This window comes from Coffea eugenioides, chromosome 7 (assembly GCF_003713205.1).
Source record: "Coffea eugenioides isolate CCC68of chromosome 7, Ceug_1.0, whole genome shotgun sequence".
Lineage (NCBI taxonomy): Eukaryota > Viridiplantae > Streptophyta > Magnoliopsida > Gentianales > Rubiaceae > Coffea > Coffea eugenioides.
This window is the reverse complement of record NC_040041.1, coordinates 34,896,585-34,922,317: the sequence shown is the minus strand read 5'-3', so window position 1 is coordinate 34,922,317 and position 25,733 is coordinate 34,896,585. Positions and strand designations below refer to the sequence as shown.

At 33.3% G+C, this 25,733-nt stretch overlaps 2 protein-coding genes across 2 annotated transcripts; one reads left to right on the top strand and one right to left on the bottom strand.

The window, feature by feature from the left end:
- Positions 1-6,567: 6,567 nt before the first annotated feature.
- Positions 6,568-12,449, top strand: LOC113777286. The gene is made up of 6 exons (XM_027322323.1): positions 6,568-6,707; positions 10,178-10,308; positions 10,354-10,545; positions 10,653-11,305; positions 11,414-11,721; positions 12,365-12,449. Exons 1-6 carry the CDS (start codon positions 6,568-6,570, stop codon positions 12,447-12,449), a joined length of 1,509 nt encoding a protein of 502 aa, XP_027178124.1.
- A 7,270-nt stretch (positions 12,450-19,719) lies between these two features.
- Positions 19,720-20,606, bottom strand: LOC113778168. Its single transcript, XM_027323466.1, has 2 exons — positions 20,504-20,606; positions 19,720-20,325 (listed from the first exon to the last, which is right to left on the bottom strand). Exons 1-2 carry the CDS (start codon positions 20,511-20,513, stop codon positions 19,976-19,978), a joined length of 360 nt encoding a protein of 119 aa, XP_027179267.1. The 5' UTR covers positions 20,514-20,606; the 3' UTR covers positions 19,720-19,975.
- Between the last annotated feature and the right edge of the window lie 5,127 nt (positions 20,607-25,733).

The following is a 25,733-nucleotide window of genomic DNA, read 5'->3' as shown; positions in this document are numbered from 1 at the left end:
TATCAATTCGGATTTTAAGATTTATCATACCTATGAATTTTAGTAGAACTAATTGGATCTCAAAACTTATGGAATTTGTTGATAAGTTCATGTCCTGATTGATCCAATTGATTTCGTTTTGACTAATCTATTAGTAGTTATTAATAGAAAATATATAGATCCCCTAAGAGATTGTTTTAGGTAGTCTGTGAGATCATTTAGTAATCTAAATGTGATTGATCATATTGGATGCATAGAATTTGTAATTTACCACGAACTTTTCACTAGATGGACTTCAAATCAATTTGGATTGCTGATATCAAGTCTCTTTAGATTTTCGATCAATACTTGCAGTTCAAGTACTAGTCATTAGATTACAATCAAATTATAATTCATATCATGCTGATTATTGAAATAGTAAAGACTTAGAATTTTATAGCCATGTGCCTAATAGTCTCTCTAGCCATTAGTTCAAAGTCTCCAGAATGTTTCATAAATTGCTTCTGACTAGTAGTAATGGTGGTCAGTATGGTCTTTCTAATATTTGATGAGTTCAAATAGATTATGTCAGACTATTTGTATCCAAGTTCAATTGCAAGTTACATGACTAATCCATAAGAATATGACTAGTGATTAAGTAATGTATCCATTGATTTCTTATGAATTTTGATAAGAGTATATTTTACGTGTTTTTAGTATGTTTTATTAGTTAGATTTGGTGTATTTTATTTAGTTTTATAGATAATAAACTAGGTTTCTAGTGAAAATATATATTTTGTGATTTAAAGTGTGAAAATTGCATTTTTGTGGATTTTTATGGCAAAAAATTTCATGTTTTTGTAGGTTTAATGATTCAATCATCAAATGGAGTGATTAGAGATGATTGATGATGGTTCAAAGTGACAAAAAGAGAATATGAAGTTCAAAAGAGGAAATGCAACCAAGAATAAAAGGAAGCAAGTTTCACAGTTTTGACACCTTGTGGTATTTCGGCTATATCTTAAGCTACAAGCATTGATTGAGGTGATTCTTGAACCATTTTAAAACTAAGAGACATATCTACATTTGGTATGAAAACATCGAAATCCAGTTCAGTCATCTTCCTTGTCAAAAAGTCGAAATACAGAAGTGCAACTCTGTTGTCAAAAACTGAAATAGAGTTCTGACCAATCAAGGGTATTTCGGTCATATCTCGGTCTACAGAGCTCCAAATGGGATGTCTTGAGACATTGAAAAGTTAACTCAAATGGCTACAATTTTCATGTTTTGCACAAGAGTTAGCTCACCCTCCATCATTGAGAAAATAGTAGTTGAAGTGCATAGAATTGAATACACGACTATCCAATACACAAGTTGAAGTCGCGTATTCTCTTCTGTTTTCTGTAACTTGCTCATCAACTTGCCTTGCTTTCACACAACTTTTCCAATTCAATTCTAGCTATCAATTTCGGTTGTATCTGATCAAGAAAAAGTTATAAAGTTGAAAAGACAACTCATAGAATTTTTAAGAGTAAAAAATGACAACTAAAAACAATTCATTTGGCTCTTGAATCTTCTATAAATAGAGGCCTTTGGAGAACATTTTCATAACTTTGGAAGGTTAGAAAAACTCACCAAAAATATAGTCTTCACTATAATTTCCTTAGTTCATTAGTTAGGGTAGTATAGAGTAGTTAATGTAGTTTTTCCTTCTTGTATTTGTAGTTAGATTTGGATGAAGATTGAAGAGCAAAGATGGAGAGCATGAAGATCATGTGACAAGGGTAACTTCTCTCCTATCACTTTCTCTTTGTATTTAAATTCATGTTTAGCTATAATACAAGTTTGGTGTTTGTTTTCATGTTTAGTTAAAGTTTATGCCTAGAGTATGGATGGACTTTCTATATCTTATTAGTGATGTTTACTTGGTTATTTGATGATATTATTTTGAACAAATTATTTATCACTTTTACTTTTCTAATCATGATTAATTGACTATTAGTTGTGATTATCTAAAGGTGTTAAGTTTGCAATGAGAATTGGAATTTAACAGTAGTTCAAGGAAGTGATAAATCTAGGGAGTTCACTCACGAGAGTAGAGGAGCAATGACTTGTTTCATGTAATTTCATAGAAGAAATGAACTTGTAGTTAATTCATAACCATGAGAGTAGGTATGACTTAACTACAAGTATAGTTGATTCACTATGAGAGTAGGTTTCACATACATTAGGAAATTACGCAATAACTAGCCAAGATAATAGCATTCACTTGACCGATAACTTCATTTGCAAGAATATTAAAGAATTCCATACCTCTAGGAGTTTTTCATTGTATTTTTGTAGTGTAGACTTAATTACTTGTACTTGTGATAGTCTAAATAATAAAAGAGTTCAAAAACACAGGTAATTGAAAATCTTCCCTGTGGGATCGACCCTTAATACCCTATACTCATTTATGACCTGTATACTTACAGAAAAATCGCGTGTGGGATACTTGATTGTGGATGAGCTAATTGTATATGTATACCCCGTGCTGGTCAAGTTTTTGGCGCCATTGCCGGGGAGGAAGTTGATGTTCATCCCAATATTTTAACATTTTATGCAAAGGATGAGTATGTATATCAGTTTGTTGAGATTGATGGTGACTAGGATTGCTAGAGTTGGATTGCTAGTAGAATAATCAAATAATGATTGAATAAATGTTATATTTGGATCCGTTATGTTAATAATGAACATATATGGTTCTTGTTTTCATTGGAAATAGACCATACTCTATTACATATATGATTTCTTATACTTTATCAAATAATCATCATACTGAGAAATTTTTAAATGCTAAATTCATATATCTCCCTAAATTATTTTCCAAAGTAGGAAAAAGATATCCTACAGAAATTACTAATATAGAATTAGATGAGAAGTTCAATAGAATGATTATTTAATCATTTTATTTTTATTTATGTATTAATAGAAATTAGTTTCGCAATAGATTTTCAATTGTTTCTGCAAATAAGATGTAATGATTATTGATGCCTTGTATCTTAGAGAATTATACTCTGTGAGGTATAACTAAATCTTCTTCAATTTTATCAACTGCGTTCTTCTCCAATTTTATCAAGCTATTTTACTGTGTCTTGTATATTTTTTCTTTTTCTATTTTTATTTTTTTGTTGTGGTTTTAGCTCTTAAACGAACTTATACATGTCTGGCTAAATGTACGTTACTATTTCTCTATACTCTGTGTGATTTGTTTTCTGTATTAATTTTTTTTTTTGCTTATCTTAGTACCTCGCCTCTGAAATTTGTTCATAGAAAGGTTGTTGAATGTACATTAGTATAATTGAACTGTTGTTTTTGTCTAACATTTTTTTGTATTTTTACTATGCTTTTATTGTCCTCTTTGGTTTTCTTATTTGATATTGTAGTTTCAATCTAAGTTCTCTTTTATTTTTACCATAAAAAAAAGGACAGTCTACTGGCTAAATTAGCTTGTTAGATTTTTTTGCTAGGCTTAAGTTTATTTAGTTTTTCATTGTAGTTTACACTTTCAAATCCTATTCGCTGCTTGCTAGATGTCTGCATTTGCTACTCAATTAGTTAGTATTTAGCTTTGTTTCTATGTTTTTAGTACCTTTTCTACGTTATTGGTGGGTGGTCCTCTCTGTTTTATTATCATTTTTTACTTTACTATGTGTTGCTCTTTATTAGTTTGTGTAACCTTTTTCGTCTTCTTGGTGAGTACAATCTTACTTCTTTTAGCTTTGGTTTCTTAGAATTATACACTTCACCATTATTGACTTTAGCTTCATTTTCATTGTATAGTTTGGTTTTAAGTGCTTCATCCCTTTGGTAGTTTTTCTTTGCTGTAGTTTTTGATTCAGGTATTTACTTTGGCGCATTCCTTTTAAAAAAAATTTATTTCATTCTCCTATTTTACTTGCTGCCGCAAGGTTGTTGAGCTGTTTGCTCTTCATGATTCTATGCTATCGTTAAATGTTCTGTCCATTTCTTATCCTCTTTTATAGAATTATTTTTGCCATGCTTTCTTTTGTGCCTACTGTATAACTTTTTAATTTGCTTTTACTTTTATTTTTAAATAGGGTTAATTCCACTTTGTCCCCCCAAACTTTGGATGATTATCCACTTAAGTCCCTAAACTTCAAAATGGGACACTTAAGTCCCTAAACTTATAAATACCTCCCACTTAAGTCCCTGAACTTATAAAATGGGACACTTAAATCCCTAAATCCTTATAAAATGGGACACTTCGACCACCAAAGACATTCAGGATTTGTTAACAATTTTCCTTAAGTGGGAGGTATTTATAAGTTTAGGGACTTAAGTGTCCCATTTTGAAGTTTAGGGACTTAAGTGGATAATCGTCCAAAGTTTGGGGGGACAAAGTGGAATTAACCCTTTTAAATACTTTTCTATTTCTGCCTTTTCTTTTGTTATCTTATCCATCTATATTATCGAAAGATGGATAGAAATGCTAGAAGACGTAAAAGATATGTAGAAATGCCAGATATTGAGAAGGCTGATCTCTTCCGTCATCGCTGAGGGAGTAACGCTACAAAGAGGAGAAATGCCTCTATATCTTCTTCTAATGAAACAATAAAATTTCAGAGCTCTAGACAAAATAGTAGAAATTACTTTTCTAGAACTCTATTTGGTTATGTTCAGATTGGTGTTTGTTAGGTGATGATAGAAACCAATCATTTAATAGTCAATCTGACCATGTTACGTCAGATTGTGTTAATTTGTATGACTCATCTTTCAATATTGGAGGAGGATTGAATAGGGATGCAGTTATGGAGATATTAGATAGTGTTAGTAGTAATTTACAATCGAAAAATTGATCACATTCTTCTGTTATACTGAGCTGTGCATTGTCACTTCTTTCTAGAGGTATGGTGATATTTTGTTATTGGCTAATGGCCATCTGTCATTTTCTTATTATAGGAGGTATCTTTGTTAACTCTTTCCATGTCATCTATTTTTATTTTATCTTCTATTAACAATCTATTCAGAACCCAATTTTTTAATGCCTGTTAGAGTCTATTCAACTTTGTATCTACCCCAAATATCTCTTGTACATGTGTATTTGTATTTTGTACCAAATATTTCATTCACCTCTCTTAGTCATAGATATTGTATTTATTGTCTTTTTATCCTTTGAACTTTTATCTTTGGTTCATTCTCAAGACATAACATCTATTTTCTAAGTTCTCAAAAGTCTGAAATATGTACTTCTACAATAGTTCATCATACTTTAATACTCGTTGGATGAGATCCTTCAGGTTGGTCAATATTTATTTAAACAGTAAGCTGCTTCTATTTACAATCATTAGTAAGGTCTGTATAGTCTAGTCATTATGTTAAACTCCTTTCAGGAATAGGTGTTCAACTTAGACTTTCAAAATTAGCTCGCCTAGAAAGGATTCCAAGTGAATCTGTTATTCTTCCTACTGCTTCAAACTATATTCATTGTGGTGCTAAATGATTTCATTCAGAACCTCCTTCTTTTTGTTGCTCGAAAGAAGAGGTATCTAGTGTTGCCCCACGTATGCATTATGCTCTTAAACGGCTATTTATTGGTGATGATGAAGAATGTGAGCATTTTAGAAATAATGCTCATACATAAAATAATAATGTGGCTTTCACACCGTATAGTGCTAAGTATGATCACGAATAACAAGGAATGCTAAAGGTGTCTATACACTTCAAGTTCAATGTCAAGTCAATCACTTTTTGAATCGTTTAATTTCTTCAATTGATAAGTCATCTGGAATTCAATTGTACTTTTATAATACTGATGAGGAACTTGTAAAGAGGGCTCAAAATTCTAATAAACTCTATCCAAGCATTCTGAAGCTACTCATGACATTTCTCCAGGATAATCCTTATATTAATTTTTTTAAGGATTTTAGGAGTGTTTCGAGTCTTGAGAATTGCACTATAGTTCTTAAATATTATCTTCGGTTGGATTAGCACATCTTTCATCTTCGTATTGTCTCTCACGTGGCTGCCATATAGACTGAGACGGATGATAAGTCTATTGAAAAAAACCCTCATATTCAAGTATATAACCATTCAAACACAAGTTATAGAGTTCACAACCATATTATGCATGTCATGATCCGCTTCAGTATCCTCTTTTGTTTCCTAGAGGTGAATCCAGGGGGCATCGTGGAATTAAGTGAGTTTTTTCAAAGAGAAAAAGACTAGATAATTGTGATACTGATGTTGATTTTAATCTTACTTCAGTTTAAAATGCTTCTGATTTATTCAGCTTAAAAGATATAGGCATGTTTATTTCTTTTATTCATATGTTTATGCTATTGTTGCTTATCAGAGGTTCACTTATTATACGATTTTGTTCTGTCTATTTAGCTACTGAACAGAAAAAAGGTGACGATTGTATTGTATCAGCTAGAGAGTATTATTGTTATAGGTTTCAAATCAAAAATCATGACGATTCTACGTTGCTCCATAGTTTGAGATTATTGCAATAATTTGTTGTTGGTACATATATAAAAATTGAGACATCAGACTTGATTTTCATAGAAGCAACAAAATGAAATTCGAACAAAGATTCTTCAAGAAGTCATGGACAGTGTTGCAATAGGTCAAACGAATGGTTCTAGAGTTGGTTGGCGAATAGTTTTAGTAGCTTCATTTGTTGACGGCCCTAGAGACACGAGGCAGAGATATCTTGATGCAATGGCTCTAGTTCAGAAGTACGGAAAGTCTGACATATTTCTTAGCATGATTTTGCAATCCAATGTAGAAAGAAATTTAGGATAATCTTCAATTTCATAAGAAACCATAGAATAGGGCTAATTTATTGGTTAAAGTATTAAGAACTAAGTATGAAATATTGAAAGTCGAGCTGCTTAAGAAACAAATTTTTGGAGAACTTGCAGCTTGTGGTATGTGATTGAGTTTCAAAAGAGTGGCTTTCCACATGCTTATTTACTGTTTATACTTAAACTAGAGTCCAAGCTATTAAACCCAAAGTCATGAGAGATGGTGCATGCAAGAGTCATTATTCTAAGAATTTTACACCTTATACAGTTCATGGTGAGGACAATTATCCATGTTACAAAAGAAGAAATGATGACAGAAAAATAAAGGTTCACAAGCATGAATTAACAACAGATGGGTGATACCTTATAATCCATACTTGTTAGCTTTGTTTGATTGTCACATGAATGTGAAAATCTGCTCTAATGCGAAAATTGTTAAGTACCTTTATAAATATATTTGTTAAAAGTCATGTCTTATCAGCTTTGATGTTATTGATCAAGAATGTGCTCATAACAATGATGAAATTAATAATTTTCAACAAGGTGTTGGGTTTCATCTCTGGAAACTTTCTAGCGCATATATGAATTTTCATTAGCAAAAATGAATCCATCAGTTTCTACCCTACAGGTTTATCTTCCTGACCAGCAATTTGTTTCTTTTGATAAAAGTTCAGATTTATTGTACCTTTTGAGGAAAATAAATTTTTTAAAGACTAGGTTGATTGAGTTATTAAAAATGAACAAAACAAATGCTAAAGCTCAAAATTTGAAGTGCTTATATAAAGATTTTCCTAAATATTTTGTATGGACACCAAAGACAAAGATATGGGTAGAGAGAAGCCGAAGAAAGGTCACAGGCTGGTAACTTTTGAGCCTAGAGAAGGAGAAAGATATTACTTGAGACGTTTACTTACACATGTTCGAGGGCCAATGTCAGTTGAGGAGTTGCTCATGGTTAGAGGTCGCAAAATGAGTTCTTTTAGGGAGGCTTGTTTATAGTTAGGATTGTTGGAATCTGATTCCTATATAGAAGAAACTTTACAGGAAGCTGCTTATTTCCAAATGTCTTGTTCATTAAGAGCTTTATTTGACATGCTCTTGTTCTATCGTTGGAAAACATTTAAGGAGGAGCTGTCTTCTGATTATAAATGAGGCCGAACACATGCTTATTGTACATCAACAGAGATTAAAAGAAGGGTTCTTCAAGACATTAACAGGACATTGGAACAGATGGAAAAAGGCCTGGATGATTATCATTTTGTTGAAAAATCTTTTACATGCTCTTACAATGAGCGACTGACTAAAGAAATTGACAGTGAAAGAAATATATAGGTTGATCCAGAAGACATGCCTCTTCCTTTAAAATTGAATGTTGAATAGAAATATGCATTTGATTTTATTCTAGATTCAATCTACAGCTCAAAAAGTCAGACTTTCTTTATTGATGGCCCAGGTGGAACTAGTAAGACTTTTTTATATCGAACACTTCTTGTAGTTTTGCACTCACAAAGATATGTGACAACTGCAGTTGCCACGTCTAGTGTCGTAACATCTGTCCTTTTTGATGGTAGGACTGTGTACTCTAGGTTCAAGATTCCCTTGGATTTTCAACACAAAAAACTTGTCAATTTGATTAAACAAATTGCTGTTGCCAAGCTAATCTTTGAAGCTAAATTAATCTTGTGGGATGAGGCTTCAATGGCAAAAAGAGAAACAATTGAGGCATTTAATACTCTTCTTAAAGATATAATGGAATCTGACAAATTCTACCGATTATTAGTTCTTGGCGGTGATTTCTGACAAATTCTACCGGTTATTGAACAGGTAACTAAGGAAGATTTGATTAGATCAAGTCTTGTAAATTCACCTCTATAGTCTCATATGTATAAACTCCAATTGATGACAAATATGAGAGTTGTCTTAAATCTAGCTTTTTCAGATTTCTTGCTTAGAGTAGGAGAAGGAATTGAACCTGTTGATGAACAAGGTTAATATCTCTTCTACATGATTTGGTCATTCCTTATTATAACAAAGAAAAGCCGTTTAACAAGTTAAAATTATATATTGTGTTGTAAATAGTTCATTTCCTATGCATTATTTTATTATTAGACCTAATTATTTTTAAATTGTACCAGCTTGCTAGGAACCGTCTTCCCTGTGTTTTCAGACTTGGATCGGACCGGCCGGTCGGACTGGTAAGACCAGGAACCGGCCAGGCATCCGGTCCGAGTTAGTTAAAAAACTCGGATGTTATAAAATCGGTCAAACCCGGTCATAGTCCGAGTTTGACCGGTGAACCGAAAAATCTGATTAACCCCGGTTTTTTATTTTTTTTTCTTTTTTGGCCTTTTTTTCAGTCAAAATTTGACAATTGACTGACCAACTAAAAATGCTAAAATTTGACTGAAAAAATCGGACAAAATTGACAAAACTTGCATCGGCTACTTGGCTTCTCTTTTCATACTTTTTCTTCCTTTCTTGAGTTTCTTCTTCAGCGCCGATCTCCACCGCCATCTCTTGAGATTCATCGATCGTCCTTCAATCTCTAGCCTCCACCGCTGCAACACCACCAGTTCCTTCAGATTTCAAGACAATCAAGTAGTTAGCACGCGAGTGAACTGAAGCTAAGTCTGGTAATTTTTTACAATCTGAAGGCTATTATTGCTGATTCGTTATGCTAAAGTTGATCTGTGACTGGAATTTTTTTATTCATTATACTGGGCATTTGGGATTTGGATATTACGGGTGTGTATGAGAAGATGGGGTGTTTAATTAGATTTGGCATTTGGGATTCATTATGCATCAGATTTGTAATTAAGAGCAGAAATGTGTTTAATTCTGTTTAGTCTCTGGAATCTTGGTCATAAACTTTCACGTTCTGTTAAGGATAATCAGTAACTGAATAGATTATCCCTTGCCTACTTAGCTGGAACATAGGTTGCTGCTGCTACTGGAAATATTGGTTGTAGCCGAGAGAAAGAATTAGAAATCATTTCAAGTTCCAGCATGTTTGCTAGATTTGAATACATAATGAAATGGTTAATGGAGGAAATTCTGATGAAAAGCTGATTCTTGCTTAGGGACATTAAGGTTGTAAGCTCAGCAAAACGCAACATTAGGAAATTTCAGAATTCTAGCTAAAACTAGTAAAGAAAAACTGAGATCCAAACTGTTACATTGTTGGAGGAACTAACGTTTGATGGAATGAATTGCTGGAAATAGATGTTCCTTGCCTTAATTTATGCCAGACCGAAACTACAGATCATGCTGATTATTTTTTTGTACAGATCATGAAAGCTATGTTAATTTCAACTTTGCAATGTATTTTCATGTGTAATAATTGCTATAGATTTTCATTTATAGGAGGTTTTTTAAATTATTTAATATTTTCAATATTCTTTCCAATGTAGGAAAATGGAAGATATCGATTCACAATCCACACCAACAAATGAAGGATCAGCGTCAAAGTCAAGTTCTGAAAATCATAGGCAAAAAGCTGATGTGGCTTGGAGACATGTTATAGAAGGACAAGATTCACAAGGTAGAAAAATTTTGATATGTCAATGGTGCAATAGTACTTTTACAGGGGATGTTATTAATCGAATGAAACATCATCTTGCAAAAGTCAAGGGTAATGTTGCTCCATGCAAAAATGTGCCAAATGATATTCAGCAAATAATGGAAGATTCATTGAATGAAAATGTTCAAAAAGCAAAAGAGAAAAAAGGGATATTTGAAATTGGAAATCCTTTTGGCCGAAGTGTAGCGGGATTTGAAGGTGGTGATGTTCAAGAAATTCCTCATCCAAAAAAAAGGCAACTCAAACTAATGTGAGTGGGAATAAGGGAAAAAGAAAGGCATATGGCATTGAATCTTATATGACAGGTAAATCTCTTGATCGTTCTCAACCGAGTATCAAGTCTTGTATGCAAAGTAAAGAGAGATGGCATGATACTGACATGGCTATAGCTTTGTGGTTTTATGAAACATGTATTCCAATGAATGCTTGTAATTCTCCCTATTACCAACAAGCAATTGGAAAAATAGCAAGTATGGGTTATGGTTATCAAGGACCTAGCTATCATGCTTTAAGGGTTAATTTGTTGAAAGATGCAAAGAAGCAAGTTGAATTAATTGTTGACAATTTACGTAGTAAATGGGCTGAAACTGGTTGTACAATTATGGGTGATGGCTGGAAGGATAATAGGCAAAGAAGTTTGATCAATTTTTTGGTCTATTGTCCTAGTGGGATCTCATTTATCAAATCTGTTGATGCTTCAAATTTTGAGTCTAATGCTGAATATTTGTGTAATCTGTTTTCAGAAATTGTTGAGATTGTTGGATCTAGTAATGTTGTTCACATGGTCACAGATAATGCGAGTAATTATAAAGCTGTTGGTCGATTACTTTCTGAAAAATATCCTACAATTAGTTGGTCTCCTTGTGCAGTACATTGTTTGAATTTAATTATGAAAGATGTTGGAGAAATGACTCATGTGAAAGATGTAATTACTCTTGCTTCAAGAGTCACTGTGTATGTACATAATCAAAAATGAATTCTTAGTTGGTTAAGAAAAAGGCCTGGTTGGAGAGGGATTCTTCGTCCTGCGAAAATACGATTTGGTACTAATTTTATTGTTTTGAAGAATCTTCATGATTTGAAACAGCATTTGGAGGCTTTAGTCACTTCTAGTGCATATAAGAGAGAGTTGAAAAATGAAAAAGGTAAAGAAGTCAAACAAATTGTTGTTGATGGGAAGTTTTGGAATAATTGTTTGATTATTGTGAGAATTATGGGTCCAATTATGCGCTTGTTGCGCATTTGTGATTCTGATGAAAAATCATCATTGGGTTATGTATATGAAGGCATATGGAGAGTTGTTAATGGCATTAAAGAACTGTTTAAGAACAAGAAAAAGTTCTACGGCCCATACATTGATATAATTGATAGGAGGTGAGATAATATGTTGAAAAAAGATCTACATGCGGCTGCCTTTTGATTGAATCCGACCTTCCAATATGATAAGGATAGCCCTTGTCACATGCCTGAAATTATGAAAAGTGTTTTAGAAGTCATGCAAAAGTTAAAAATGGATGGACTTCAATATATGATGGATGAAATATCAATGTTTAGATCAACGGATCAAAGTTTTGGATTTGAATTTGCTCAAAATAGTCACAAAACTGCCCGTCCAGGTATGCCTACTTTAATTTCGCATTGATTATGTTAAGAATTACTTTTGTTGGTTTTCTTTATAAAAGAGTACTAATTTTGTCTTACTAATATAGATGAGTGGTGGAAATTGTTTGGTAATGATGCTCCACATTTACAAAAGTTGGCAATTAAACTCTTGAGCCAAACATTTTCTTCTTCGGGATGTGAACGCAGTTGGAGTGTATTTGAACGCATCCATACCAAAAAGAGAAATAGACTTGAGCATCAAAGGTTGAATGATCTTGTTTATATTCATTATAATTTACGTTTGAAGAATAGGTATGGAATTACTATTATACATGCTTACCTTCTTTTGTAAATTTATTAATTTTTTAAAATTACTTACTTCTTTTATTTTTTTTGCTCTTTTTTTTCGTTGTAGGCTTTCATATAAAAAGAGGTCTTATGATCCGATGGATTATGAAACTATTGATAAAGTTGAATTTTGGGTAGTTGATGAGGAATAAGAAGGAGAGCTTGATTATGATGAGTTAGAAGAAATGATTGAAGAAGAATTTCCCAAAAATAGCGAAAATGAAGCCTCTCAATCACGTAAGTTTATATTTGCTAACTTTATCTAAGTTTCATTTTAATTTTTGTCTATTTTTGAATATTTTTATTTATGAGTATTTAAATAATTTTTAGATAAGAAAGACATCAATATTGTGCAACTTGATTATGAGGATGATCTTGATGATATTGACTTCGAAAGTTATGAAATTGGAGACAAGGATGATGAAGATGAAGATGAAGAATGGCTTAGATAGTTCTTTGGAACATGTTGTTTTATTTAGATTGATATTTATCAAGCATTTCAACATGAACTTGTTACCTTATTTGGATTGCTATTTGTTAAGGATTAAACATGTATGGGATTTCTATTTTATAAATTTTGTGAGTTTGGATGAATTTGGTGAATTGGTTGATGAATTGGATATAAATTTAGATGATTGGATTCTTTGGTTATATTTTGTAAATTTGATTTGTAGGTATATATATATATGACGTATATATGACGTCATCCGGGTTGACCCCCTATCGATCCCGGTCGAATTCATTGACCCCTGACCTCGACTGAGTCGAGTCCCGGTCCGAGTCTGAAAACATAGCGTCTTCCCTGATTTAAATCTATACTTATGTGATTCTTATCGAATGATAAATAGATGTGTACTTTATTCAAAAAACAGTTCAGTGGATGAAATAAATGGGATAATGATTCAAAAATTCCTTGGAAATCTTCGCAAATATATAAGTTGTGATAGAATTGTTGATAGAGGACATCAAACAGATTATGAGAACTTTCTAAATTCTCTAAACCCGTAAGGTCTACCTCCACATGAACTTTTACTAAAAGAAAATTTTAGTAAAATGCTTCTAAGAAATTTGAATCCAACAAAGGGTCTTTTTATTGGCATAAGGTTAATTTGTAGAGAATTGGGTTAGCACACTATTTCTGCTAAAATTGTCTCCGGTCCACATAAAGGGTCTTTATCCCAAGGATCCCTTTGTAGACCTCTGATAGTGAAAAGAATGGCGTTCCATTTATAAGGACACAATTTCTTGTCCATCTATGCTTTGCGATGACAATCAATAAATTTCAAGATCAAACTCTTGACTATATTGGAATTTACCTCCGTGAACCTGTTTTTTCTCATGGACGACTCTATGTTGCTCTTTCTAGATCTAGAAGCTCTAATATAAAGTTTTAATTGTTCTGGGGACTTTTGATGGCTTGAAAGTTGACGGCAAAATAAGAAATGTTGTGTTTCATGACATATTTTGCTTGGCTAAGATATGATACATAAGGTATGATTATCCATGTCATTGAATAGCAATTGGTTTACAATGTAAACAATATAATCCTTTTAACGATTTATCGTTCTATATGTAATTTTATTTTTAATTGCAGAATGGAACATCTTATCCTAATAAAAGACGTCTTGCCTGGTTCTAAAGGTTGGACCTGCAAAATTAATGTCCAAGAAAAGCAGCGAATAACTAGATTAGCAACACCACCTACAAAAAAAAATAGAAGTTTATTTTTTTGGATTTAGAGGTCTCCTACTTTCCAATATCATACATACTGTTTATTTATTATACAATGAAATAATTCATTATAAAATGAACACATTAATGTGATCATTTTTTTTTTTATTATGATGAAAATATCGGCTAGCTTTATCCATAGTGTGATACATATATAACTAAAAAGTTTATAATTTTTTCCTTCCAAATAGGGATCACAGGACAAAGGAATTATAAGGACGCTTATTTGTTGCATTAAACCTTCTCCTCCAAGATTCAGGATATCCGAATCTACCACATTCAACATTATAACTTCTTACGTTCTAGATGATCTTGTTAGCAGCAATGACATCAACTTTACCAACCTAAACATTCACAATTAAAAATAAATTCATTCAGTTTTCATAGTTAGGATAACTGTTAAATTTCAATCTATGTTTTCAAACTCGGATTGGATATTAACTCGGTCGACCTCAGGAGTCAGGGGTCAATGGGTTCGATCGGGTTCAACCAGAGTCAAATCAAATGATGTCATAAATATATATTAATAATATATAATCAAAATAATATACAAAATTTACCTTTAAATTGGTGGTTTACAACTTCATAAGTTTAGATTTAGTCCAACAAGACTTGACTGTAACATAAAAATTATAAGACCAAAATAGTGATTGACATATTGAAGTCATCCTCACAGATGCCATAGCTTCAATATGGTGTTATTAATAAAAATTATTTAAAAATTAAAATATTATGTAAAAGATCTAAAAACTAGTTAATATCAATAAAGGTGTATACATATGTATTTGATGTTTCAAAACTATTTAATAAGAAAGTGCAAAGAAATTAGAGCATTCAAATAGCAATTAATATAATTCAATGCATACTTACAATTTAAAGTTAAATTTATGGACAATATTTATAGATTATGAAACATTTCTAGGTATGTTAATAGTTTTTCAATACCCAAGGGGTTAGAACATAATATTGAAAAAGCTTTTTTAACCCCATATTAGTAGTCCCCCAGTTCGTTCCTCCTTTTTCCTCTAAACGTCGTCAAAGTCTCCAACTATTCTTATGCTACCTCTTCTTATTCTTCTTCTCTGGCTGCTCATGTCCACTCGTCTTTTTTTTTTTTAAATAATCCAAAGAAGGGATGGAAAGCAGCATATGCTCTCAAGTCTCAAGTCTCAAGTCCGTCGACGGCGAAAGCTCTTAGGCAGCCACTCCAAATGTTTTGAGAAACAAGCTTTAGATTTTGTTCACTCTTTCTACTTTTCATTTTTTTTTCAAATTTTATTTCCATTCTTATTTCTTCTTTCTTTTTATGATTTCCATTCTTATATCGTTAGTTATTTGTTCTCAAAACTAACAAATAATCTAACTTTTTTCTTTTTTCTTCAAACTTCTCTTTTCTTCATCTCTTTTTCTCTCTTTTCTTTTTTTTGGTCTTTTTCCTAGATCTAAGATTAAATCTTGTTTAGAAAAAGATATCAAGCATTGATTGTGACGGCTGAATTGATGGAGCCAAAGAGGTGAAAATGGGTTTGTACTTTGCAAAGGTGTGAGAGATTGTGACGACCCCGCCTCCCCCTAAGGCGAACCAAAGGGTTCGGCAGACCGCCTGTCCAACTCTCGCCGGGACTCACTACAATCCTCCAATAAAAAAAAAGACCAATTCCAATGATTACATCTAAAATGCCAAAATAATAATACGACTATAATATTTCATTTCACAAGTACACCCAAGGGTACAATTCTCAAGTCAACTACATCGAGTTCCAAATCTCACAATTCCCAAAGGTCAGTTACAAAATACCAAACTATACAAAAGACTAGCATTCACTAGTATCTTCCAATCGCTTCCTTCACGTCATTCTCTTGTTAAGGAATAACAAATAGAATGGGATGAGTTAACGCTCAGTGAGGCCAAAAAAAAAAACATGCAAACACATAGTCAAGTAGTAATAGCACTTATGCGAGAAATAAAGCTATAACATAATTCACAATTTAAAATAGACATACTCAATAAGGATACAAGAGCACTCGCCGGCTCGAATTACACGGTTGGCCAATGGGTCGGGGTGCCCCCCAGAAGTGTAAGTGGTCGATGAGACATCGCTCCAATCAACTTAGAATTATTTATAGTTCTGAGTCGACATGAGAGGTACCTCTCACCCGAATCGGTGTGATACATGCTATCGCTCCGAGAACTGGGTCGATGAGACATAGCTCCAATCGACTTAAAATTGTTTATAGTTCTGAGTCGACATGAGAGGTACCTCCTACTCAGTGTGGTACATGCTATCGCTCTGAGAACTAATTATAGCACTGAGACGGTATGAGAGGTACCTCCCACCCGAATTGGTGTGGTACATACATCCGTTCAAAATTGTTTATGGTTCGAAATCGACATGAGAGATACCTCCCACCCGAATCGGTGTGGTACATGCATCCACTTAGAACTTACAAATTAAACATATTCATGTACAATTTCCAAACATATGTATTCATGTAACAAATATCACGTAATTAAAAGAGAGAGAAGATGAGGGCGATAAAGTACACCCTCGTCTCGGCAAGTTTACGTATCATGTATAACACTTGTACCATTAACATTTCAATCACATAAGCATTTAACATGCACTTGACACTCACCACAAGTCAAGGGTAAGTTAAGAGTAAAGCGAGTTGTCAGACGAGCTCTTCGGCGTCTTCGTGACTACCTGAGACATGTACAATCATAATTACCTAGGTATTTGACCAAGGTTACAAAGAAAGACATTTTCTCGCTATTCACTCTCCAAGTTGCAAGTTCGAGCTAAATTAAAGAAGCTTTTCTAACTAAATCGTTAAAATAATGCTCAAGAGAGCTCGAAGGTGGTTTTTGATTCAAGTCGTGATAAGAAATCTCAAATCCAAAAGATAGCACCGTTTTCACTTTCGGCACGAAAATCGAGAAAAAGAAGTAAATGGTTCTCGTTTCCCAAAACTTTAAATCTCATGTCCAAACTTTAGAAGGTAAAGAGTATTCACATTTTTCCAAGCTAATGAAGTCAAACATATCCAAAACGCCACTCATTTCATAGAAAAAATATCAAAACTAAGGTTCCAAGATTCAAGTATAAAATAAGGTGTCATTAACCAAGAAAATGGAACAATCAAGAAAACGCATTAGGAAAGGTTTAACTTTCGAAAATCAAGATTTGAAATGAAGGTTTAAAGTTCTAATGGAACCGTGTATTCCACCATGAAATTACGCCTAAAACCGTCCAACAATTGCAAATGAGGGAGTTCTTAAAAGTTCATTTTCTAAGAAATCAAGAATTTCAGCTTTGCGCGACAAATTTGGTAAAATCAGATCTTGAAGACACTTTAAGATCAAAGTTCCTAGAAGACACTTTTACATGGTTCCAAACAGTACGCATTCATTTTTTAGCTCAAAGTTGCTGATTTAAACAAGCAAGACAGAACTAGTCTTGTTTTTCGGCGATATTTGAAAATTCGGCAAAATTCATAGAAAATGAATCAGCCTTTGAAATTCATAACACAATAAGAGTTCCAAACAAGGTTTCAAACATATTAAACGGAACTAAATTCGGAGTTTTGAGCAACAAGATATAACAGTTCAAAGTCGGTTGATTTTCACGACGTGAACAGTGAATTTCCAGATTTGAAGAGCCATCTTTGGGGCGTTATTTGGGTATTGAAATGGTATTGAAATTCCACCCAAATTGGTACACTTAAACTTCCATAAGTGGACTACCCCTCTATTAAATTTCACGCAAAAACTCACGTGGGAAGGCAGTTAACAAGACTACCAAAGTTTGAAAAATGTTTCAAGGCAATTCTGCCCTCTTACTTTTCTTTCTTTTCCAAACGTTTTGCACAATGAAATCAGTCCCAATTCGATCCATTTTTGAAACCAAGGTTCCAATTGACATCAAAATTTTTGAAATAAAACATCCCAAAACAAACCTAACCAATCGGCTAGCAAGAAGGGAAAAACTGTCCAGTTTCCCAGCTTTGTTGCACTTTTGAAATCAGATCACATCTCACTCAATACAAGTTCAAATTGGGAATAGTTGGTGGCGTTGGAAACTAGGTTCAAAATTCTACATTTCATCAGAAGAAAAAATTTTCAAAATCAGTCCACAAGTAAGAGAAAATTGGGCCACAAGATGCAGCTTCTCCAATCCTCTCGGACAGACAATTAGAACAGGATAGTCAAATTTGCTGAATCACTACGGTTCACTCAGTTCGAACTAGCAAATGATTTCTATGCCGTTAGAAAGCTATGGATGTCTAGTTTTGAATGCCACTAACGGCACTCGATTTCAAATTTTGTACAGCAAGTTATGTTCAAATGAAGAGGTACTGTTCGGCTGCCTAAATTACCATTTCCAGATTTCTTTCTTTTTCAAAAACTCTAGTTTTGAGCAACCAATTGAAATGATTTTCGCAAGGCACTTTGTACACATAATATAAAACATATATCCCTCAATTTCACAGCCAAACAGCCAACAAAAATTTGAAATACAAGCAAGTTAACCACAGGACAGATTCGGCCAGCTTGCACTTCCATTCTTCGTTCGATTTTTCCTTCACTTTCTAACCGTATTCATCTCAAATAACACATAAACAACCACAATCAACTAATTACACCTCAAGGCAGCTACCTAAAGGTATCATCAAGTCTGCTAGCCTAGAGTTTAAAATAAGAAATGAAACACCTCAAGTCCGCTAGTCTATTTCATGCTTAGGGTTTCAAACCCATGCAAATCCAACCACTAAACTTCGATTAAATGGAAAGATTAGAAGAGTTGATGGGTTTACCTCTAACGCTTGTAGAAACCAGAAATTTTTCACCACAAAACCTCCAAGAAACTCCACTAGATGATGTCTTCCTTCAAGCTAAAGTTGATCTCCAAGAGATTTTGAAGTTGGGTGCAAGTTTGGAAGTGAAATGGAGCAAGATGAAGCAAGATGAAGTGAAGCTTTTTCTTCCCTTCTTCCTTGAGGGGTTCGGCCGGCCAACAAGAAAGGAGAGAGAGTGTTTTTGTGTTGTATGAAGCTTCCCTTGGAAGCTTGAAGAATTTGTGGCTAAAAGCTATGTAAAAGTCAACTACAAATAGTGCGTGAATAGTGTCTCATACTACCACTTTTCTCTCTTGTTTGTTTCACTTGCACTAATCCTCAAATGTAATTCCTTTAACACTATAATTATTCACTCTTAGTAGTCTAGTATACGTTTCTTAAATTTTCACTTAACCGTTCCGACACGAAATACGTGAACGTTCGATTCGCGCGCGATAAAGCGAAATTTAAAAGAAATTCATGTAACGATAATATAATTAACTAATACTAGGATAAATAATTATAAAAATAATTATTTTAAGAGTAAAAACATGAGTCCTCACAGAGATTAGTAGGGACTTAGATCAGATGCAAAGATAAAAAAAAGACAACAAACAAGGAAAATAAAAAACCGGGTTCTCACTGGTTTTACTGGTTTCCAGTCAAACCCATGTTTTGACCTGAGTTTGACCGAGTTTCTACCATCTCGATTTTTAGGGTAACTCGGACCGGTCACTTGGCCGGTTTCTGATCGAACCGGTCACTTGACCGGTTTCAGATCGGCCTGTCCGATCTAAGTTTAAAAACACAGACTTCAACTTAGTTCGAATAACTGTTCAATATTTATGACCAAAATGTTCAACTCTATTCACTTTCCTTAATTTAGTATATCAATGCTTTTAACTCAGGCCATGATTACCAGTTGGGCATGTATACATTATATAATCACACCATGCATCACGTGGTGATATCCTTCTAGTTTATTTAACATATGGGTGCAATTTTGGAGGTTTAATTGCACCTTCCACAAGTTGGCAATACATCAGAAACATCCATAATTATCAACCACAAGTTAAAATACTTGACAGAATGCATATATGTTTAGTCCTTCTCAGTAGCAAGCGACCTCAATGGGCTGAAAGCACATCAGCTGCTTAGCTAGCTCTTCATTAACTTCTTCTTTTACTTGTGCTCTATATTCCTTGCCATCATTAGCTGTAAAAGTAAGCCCATAGTAAATGACACCTGAAGGGGATTTCGAGGTGGTTTTTATAGACTCAATCATCAGATTGTTGCCTGTCCTTTTTTTGTAGTCTTCCTCTACAAACTTTTTGATCTCTTCAATCTTGGAAGGATCCATAGCAATCCAATTATCCTCGCGCTCACATTTGTTCGGCAACGTGTTAACCTCTCCACCTGGCTTCAGTGTAGCATCGACTCCAGCGCACTGACATTCTTTCACTGATTTCAATTAAGAAACAACAACGTTTTAGTCCCAAGAAAATAAAAAGCTGCGTATTCTTTTATGCATGAACATGAAAAATCAAAAAGAAAACTATATGCATATTCTTTTATACATAAACCTATAAATGCATGCATGTAAAACTCAAAGAGTGAAAAATACTGTAGTTAGTTGCACCTTCAGTCATCTTGTAGTAATTGGTTCAGAAAGTGTTGGGAATAGGTTATTGTGGTTAGTTATTAGAGGAACAAAACAAAACAGGCTCCTACAATTTATATGCGACATATTGGGCCTAAATCCCCTTTATGCCCTTTGTGAAAAATTGAGAATCAAAGTTACAAAAATTGAATTAGAGTACTACTTGAGGAAATTTGACATATGTGACTGAGCTGAGTTTTAATTCCTATCGTTTCAAGAAAAAAAAAGACTGAGCTGAGTTCAAGAAGTGAAAGAATAAACTTGCTGTTCATTTATGGTACCTAAAAGTATTTAGAGTCCCGAAATGTATGAATATAGTTCAATGACCATTTTTTTTGTTTCTTCCAATTGATTAATATTTATGGATTAGCCATTAATGTGTCCTGTTTTAAAGTTTAAAGATCAAAGTAAAAGTTTGAGTATAATTGGAAAGGTAAAGTGGAATTAACCGACTAAATTAATTAACCATTGGCCAGCTAACAATTAATTTGTGGTAAACTTTTGATGAACTAAAAGCTTTATATTCAAGTTTAAATTGTAGATGAGCTGTGTATGCAGTTAAATGGTACAAAATGCATGTCAATGTAGGTGTAATCCTTTTGCCCAATTACTTGGATGAAGTAATGCATAGAATGTGCTCATTTGTAATTGTCCCCATCTTAGATTCCTTGATCTAACTTGATAGCTTAGATAGAAAGCAAGACAGCTTTTGTGGACAGAATTCCACTAAAGAATCACATCATAATACCAGAAAAATCCAAGGGAATTTCTAGCTATTCGAAATGAGAGGCATACATACCAAAGCTAGGGATCTTTATCCTCTGCCCAAATATACGATTTTCCTTTTCCTACTTGGCACTTATCCAAGATAGATGCCCACTCCATTGACTTTGAAGATGGGTGGTAATCATTTCAAAATGTCTTTTATATTGATATAAAAAGAATTATAAAAGAGGGAATTGTCCACAGTCGACGACAAAGGAGTGAATGGGTGCTGTATTTTTTATAAATTTTCATTAGATGGCAACAATTTATAGTTATTCTTATACTATTGGAAAAGGAGACAGACTCAATGGGACTATTGAAAAATTTAGAGTGGACTAAACCGTGTCCAAATCAGACAGTGTAACTACACCCGCTGGTAGAAATTGGTAGGAAGTCCTAACTTGAAAATGCAAGCAGGAAATTTCGACCCCTCCCCTCTTCTACCGTGGCTTGATGAGACTGATTTAAATTGTATGACCTAATAGTTCGAAGGATAAGGCAACAAGAAACTAGAGAAATGGATTAGGAGTCTCTACGATTGTCAATGACAATTGTATAGTGCAATGTAAGTACTGATACAACAAAAATGGACACTATAATAATAAATGTAGACACTAAAATAATAATATATAAAAACATAACAAAATTTTTTCCTCATCAAAAGTTATGCCCCAAATTCAATCCCAACCCTCCAATTCCAAAATATTCCATCTCAAATAATAATTGCTATTTGCAATCCATACTTGGGAACCATGGGACTGGTCTTGCAAAGAATAAGGAGAATAAATAGGCATGGTAGTAACATATAGTAATTCAAAGACAAACAAGGCCTACAGCCACAACCCATTAGTTAGCTTCCTATCTTATTTGCTTAGCTCTTTGTCTTGTTATCAGTTATCTAGGAGCCTCACATGGTTAGCATATAGGTCATTTTACTAGCATATTATGCATCTCGACTGTTGGCCTTTTATGCCTATCGGCATGTGTGATCAATTTACCTCTTCAGCTTGCTTCAGTATAGCATCGGCTTCCGCCATGGTTCGAAGACTCGGCTGAGACCTCTCGGTCTCGGCCGAGTCGTCTCCGTCTCGGTCTAGTCTCGGCCGAGACGACACCGTGACGAAACGTTTCTGAGATACGTAACAGACCGAGACATTACCGTGAAGGGTTGAAACGGCCGAGTCACACTGAGTCACTCCGAGTCATCTCGAGACAACTTGAATTTTTATTATTTTTACTAATTTTTAATTATTTTTATTTATCATATTTTTTACAATTTTTAGAATATTAAATATTTCAAAAATTCGCGTCTCACCGAAACCGTGACCGATATGTCGAAATCGATGTGGAACAGTCCAAGCCGCGACCGCGACCGCGACTTTGAACCATGGCTTCAGTAGACTGGAATTACTTCACTGATTTCTATAAAGAAACAACATTTCAATCCCAAGAAAATAAGTTGCTGCATATAAATTTTCTAAGAAGAAATATAAATGCATGCATGTAAAACCCAAAGACTCGAAATTACCGTAATTTGTTACAACTTCTGTTAGTTGGCAAATGGATGTGACTTCAGCCATTTGCTAGTTGGCTGCCATTTCAGTCATGTTTTCTTAAAGTGTAATCAGAAATGGATTGTAAGACCAAAGCAGACTCCTAGAATTTATAGGCAATAATATGAACCTAAATACCCTTTTATGCCCCTTGCAAGCAATTAAGAATCAAAAGTTACGAAAATAAACGAAAGGGATATTGTTGCAATGTTCGCGATGAGAGTCATGTAGGAATTAAATATTGGCATATTTTCGAGAAAAATGTTGATTCATCACGTAGGCTAACTGTTTTGTTCTCAAATATGATGAAACAACTTGATTGGGTAGGGTCATCAAATTTGCTAGGTTAATTTTTGTTTCCTTCAAAGAAAATGTACTAAGATAACTTTGAATCCCTATGTTTCTCATAAGTGTTTAAGAATATATTGTAAATGCATATTATGTGCATCACTAAAACACAGAGACACGTGCAGATCTACGTACATTTATAAGTATTCGTGGGTGTATGTAAACATAGACTATGCTGCTAAATACTGAATTATCAGCCAGCCAACAAAGTTAGGGATTAATATTCCAAATTGAACTTTGATAATCAAGTTTAAATAGTATATGAGTTGTAAATTTGGTTCTACGCGCTAAGTGCATGCCATCGGTCAATTTAATTTTAGCATAGGTGTCATCCGTTTGCACAACTACTTGGATGAAGTAACGCATAAAGTATACTCATTTGTAATCATCCATTTGAGATTCCTCAGTAGCTTTGATAAAAGCTCTCATAAAAAGTAGGGTGTCAATCACAATCCAATTGTATTGAACCGCCCAAATCTGTCCATTAATAAGCGGATTTGGATATGTAATACACTTTGAATGGGTTTAAATGGGTAACTCATTTAGACTCATTTAATTGATAAGTAGTGGATTGACTTGTTTCACCCATTTATACCCATTGAAAATGATTACACATTTAATAAAATGATGATGTTGTTTATCCCAAAAAACAATTATACATTTAAATTCAATTTTTGGTGGGTATTAAGGGGATACATTTGAATTTCATATTAATCTAATCACAACAAAATGTGATCATTTCTTGTCAAACAACATGTGAAAAAAATTTAGAAAAATATAAGTATAATTTCAAGTGGGTCATAAATGGATGATTGGTTCTATCTATATCCATTTATTAAATGGATATAATTTTATCAAGTCATTTATTAAATGAATATAATTTTATTAAATGGATATAATGGATTGACCCAATTATACTCATTACCCGATTATAACCCGTGTTAGTGAGCAAATTATCCATTTTATTTGTTAATATTCCTCTTAACTTTGCTAAAATATGGTGTTAATTACTAGATTCTACTCATATTTGAATTTTGGTGTTATTTCTAGAAATTTGTGGCGAAAAGAGAGTAAAAAGTGAATTAAAATTGAAAATTCTAGAAGACTTTACTCTGCAAGACGCGATCACGCGCGTCTTAATCTATTGAGAAGTCCGAATGTCACATGATTTGAAGTGGACTCTACATTCTTTTTGGATTAATCTTTCCTACACTGACAGTGTATACACTATCAGCATTACATGAATGACAACTATGCAAAATTTGAATTTGAAATTCAACTTTTGCACACATGTCATGAATCCAACGATGATAGTGTATACACCGTCAGTGTAGGAAAGATTTACTCTTGTTTTTAAGTATAAGTGAGAGGTTTCAAACCCGAGATCTCTCTGGCCCTACTTGATTATTCAGCTATCGATTAGAAAGCAATGTGATTTACTTTTTGGAGTTGAAAATTATTCGTTAATTTAGGAATAATATATTCAGATTCCTTTTTGTTAGTTTTCGGACTATTAGTATTATAGTTGAAAAAGGATTCTAATCCTTCTAGTTATAGAAAAAGACGTGAGTATTCCTTTTCTTTAGATAGAGAATAAGGAACGAATATTCTTCGATTTTTAGTGGCTGAACTCTTTTCCTAGTCAGACGATAATTGAAGTTTTGGTTCAACGAAAACTATAAAATCTAATTTGATTTATTTGATTTCTTTATTTATAAGTATTTATATATTTTTTGTTCGTTCTTAAGATGATTGTTTCGCATAATTAAACAACTGGCCACTATTTAATTGTTCGAATAATCTATTGCCATCTAAATTATCAAATCCATAATTGTTTGGTAGATTTAGTGTTTATGGTGAGTAATATACAGTAGTAGAAACTTTCATGAATATATGTCACAAGAATATATAATCTAATTTAAAACCGAACTTGTGAGTTTGTTGGTTAGAACTGGTAACTTCTCTAATAATTAATACTGTTAATAGGTTAAATCCAAAGAACTTACTGAGGGTTGCGTAATTGGCAAAGAAAATAATCACAGGGATTGTTGTGGTTATCGAGCTAGTAAGAAGAGATAAGTTATTAGAGTTTGTTAACAACTATAACCAGTTTATTTATAAATAATTGATTTTATCTTTGTATCAATGATCAGTTAAATGAGCCAAAAGTCAAGATTAACCTTTGACTAGAGATTTGTCTTTTATTAGTTTAGCTTTATTTAATTTTGTATTTTTGTCTTTATTTAATTTGACTAATTAGATTAATTTCCTACCAATTCCCCTTTTTTATTTGTTGTTCTCTAAAAAAATAAATTACCCAATCCCTATGAATACGACTCTACTCATCACTATATTCGGATTATATTTTTAAAGTAGAATTTTTTTGTTGGTTTGACACCCAACAACTTGTCTAAACTAATCTGAATCACCCATTTAAACATCTCTAATAAAAAGCACTAAGCCCTTTTAACAAACAAACTTCCACTAAAGAATCATATCATAATACTACAAAAGCAAGGCATTGTCCAGTTATTCGGAACTAG

Excerpts from the sequence above, each read along its gene's own strand:
- LOC113777286 (XM_027322323.1), top strand. The coding sequence starts at position 6,568 with ATGGACAGTGTTGCAATAGGTCAAACGAATGGTTCTAGAGTTGGTTGG. Across the intron at positions 6,708-10,177 it reads CTAGTTCAGAAGTACGGAAA|GAAAATGGAAGATATCGATT; the intron begins GTCTGACATATT and ends TTTCCAATGTAG. Across the intron at positions 11,306-11,413 it reads CTTCAAGAGTCACTGTGTAT|AATCTTCATGATTTGAAACA; the intron begins GTACATAATCAA and ends ATTGTTTTGAAG.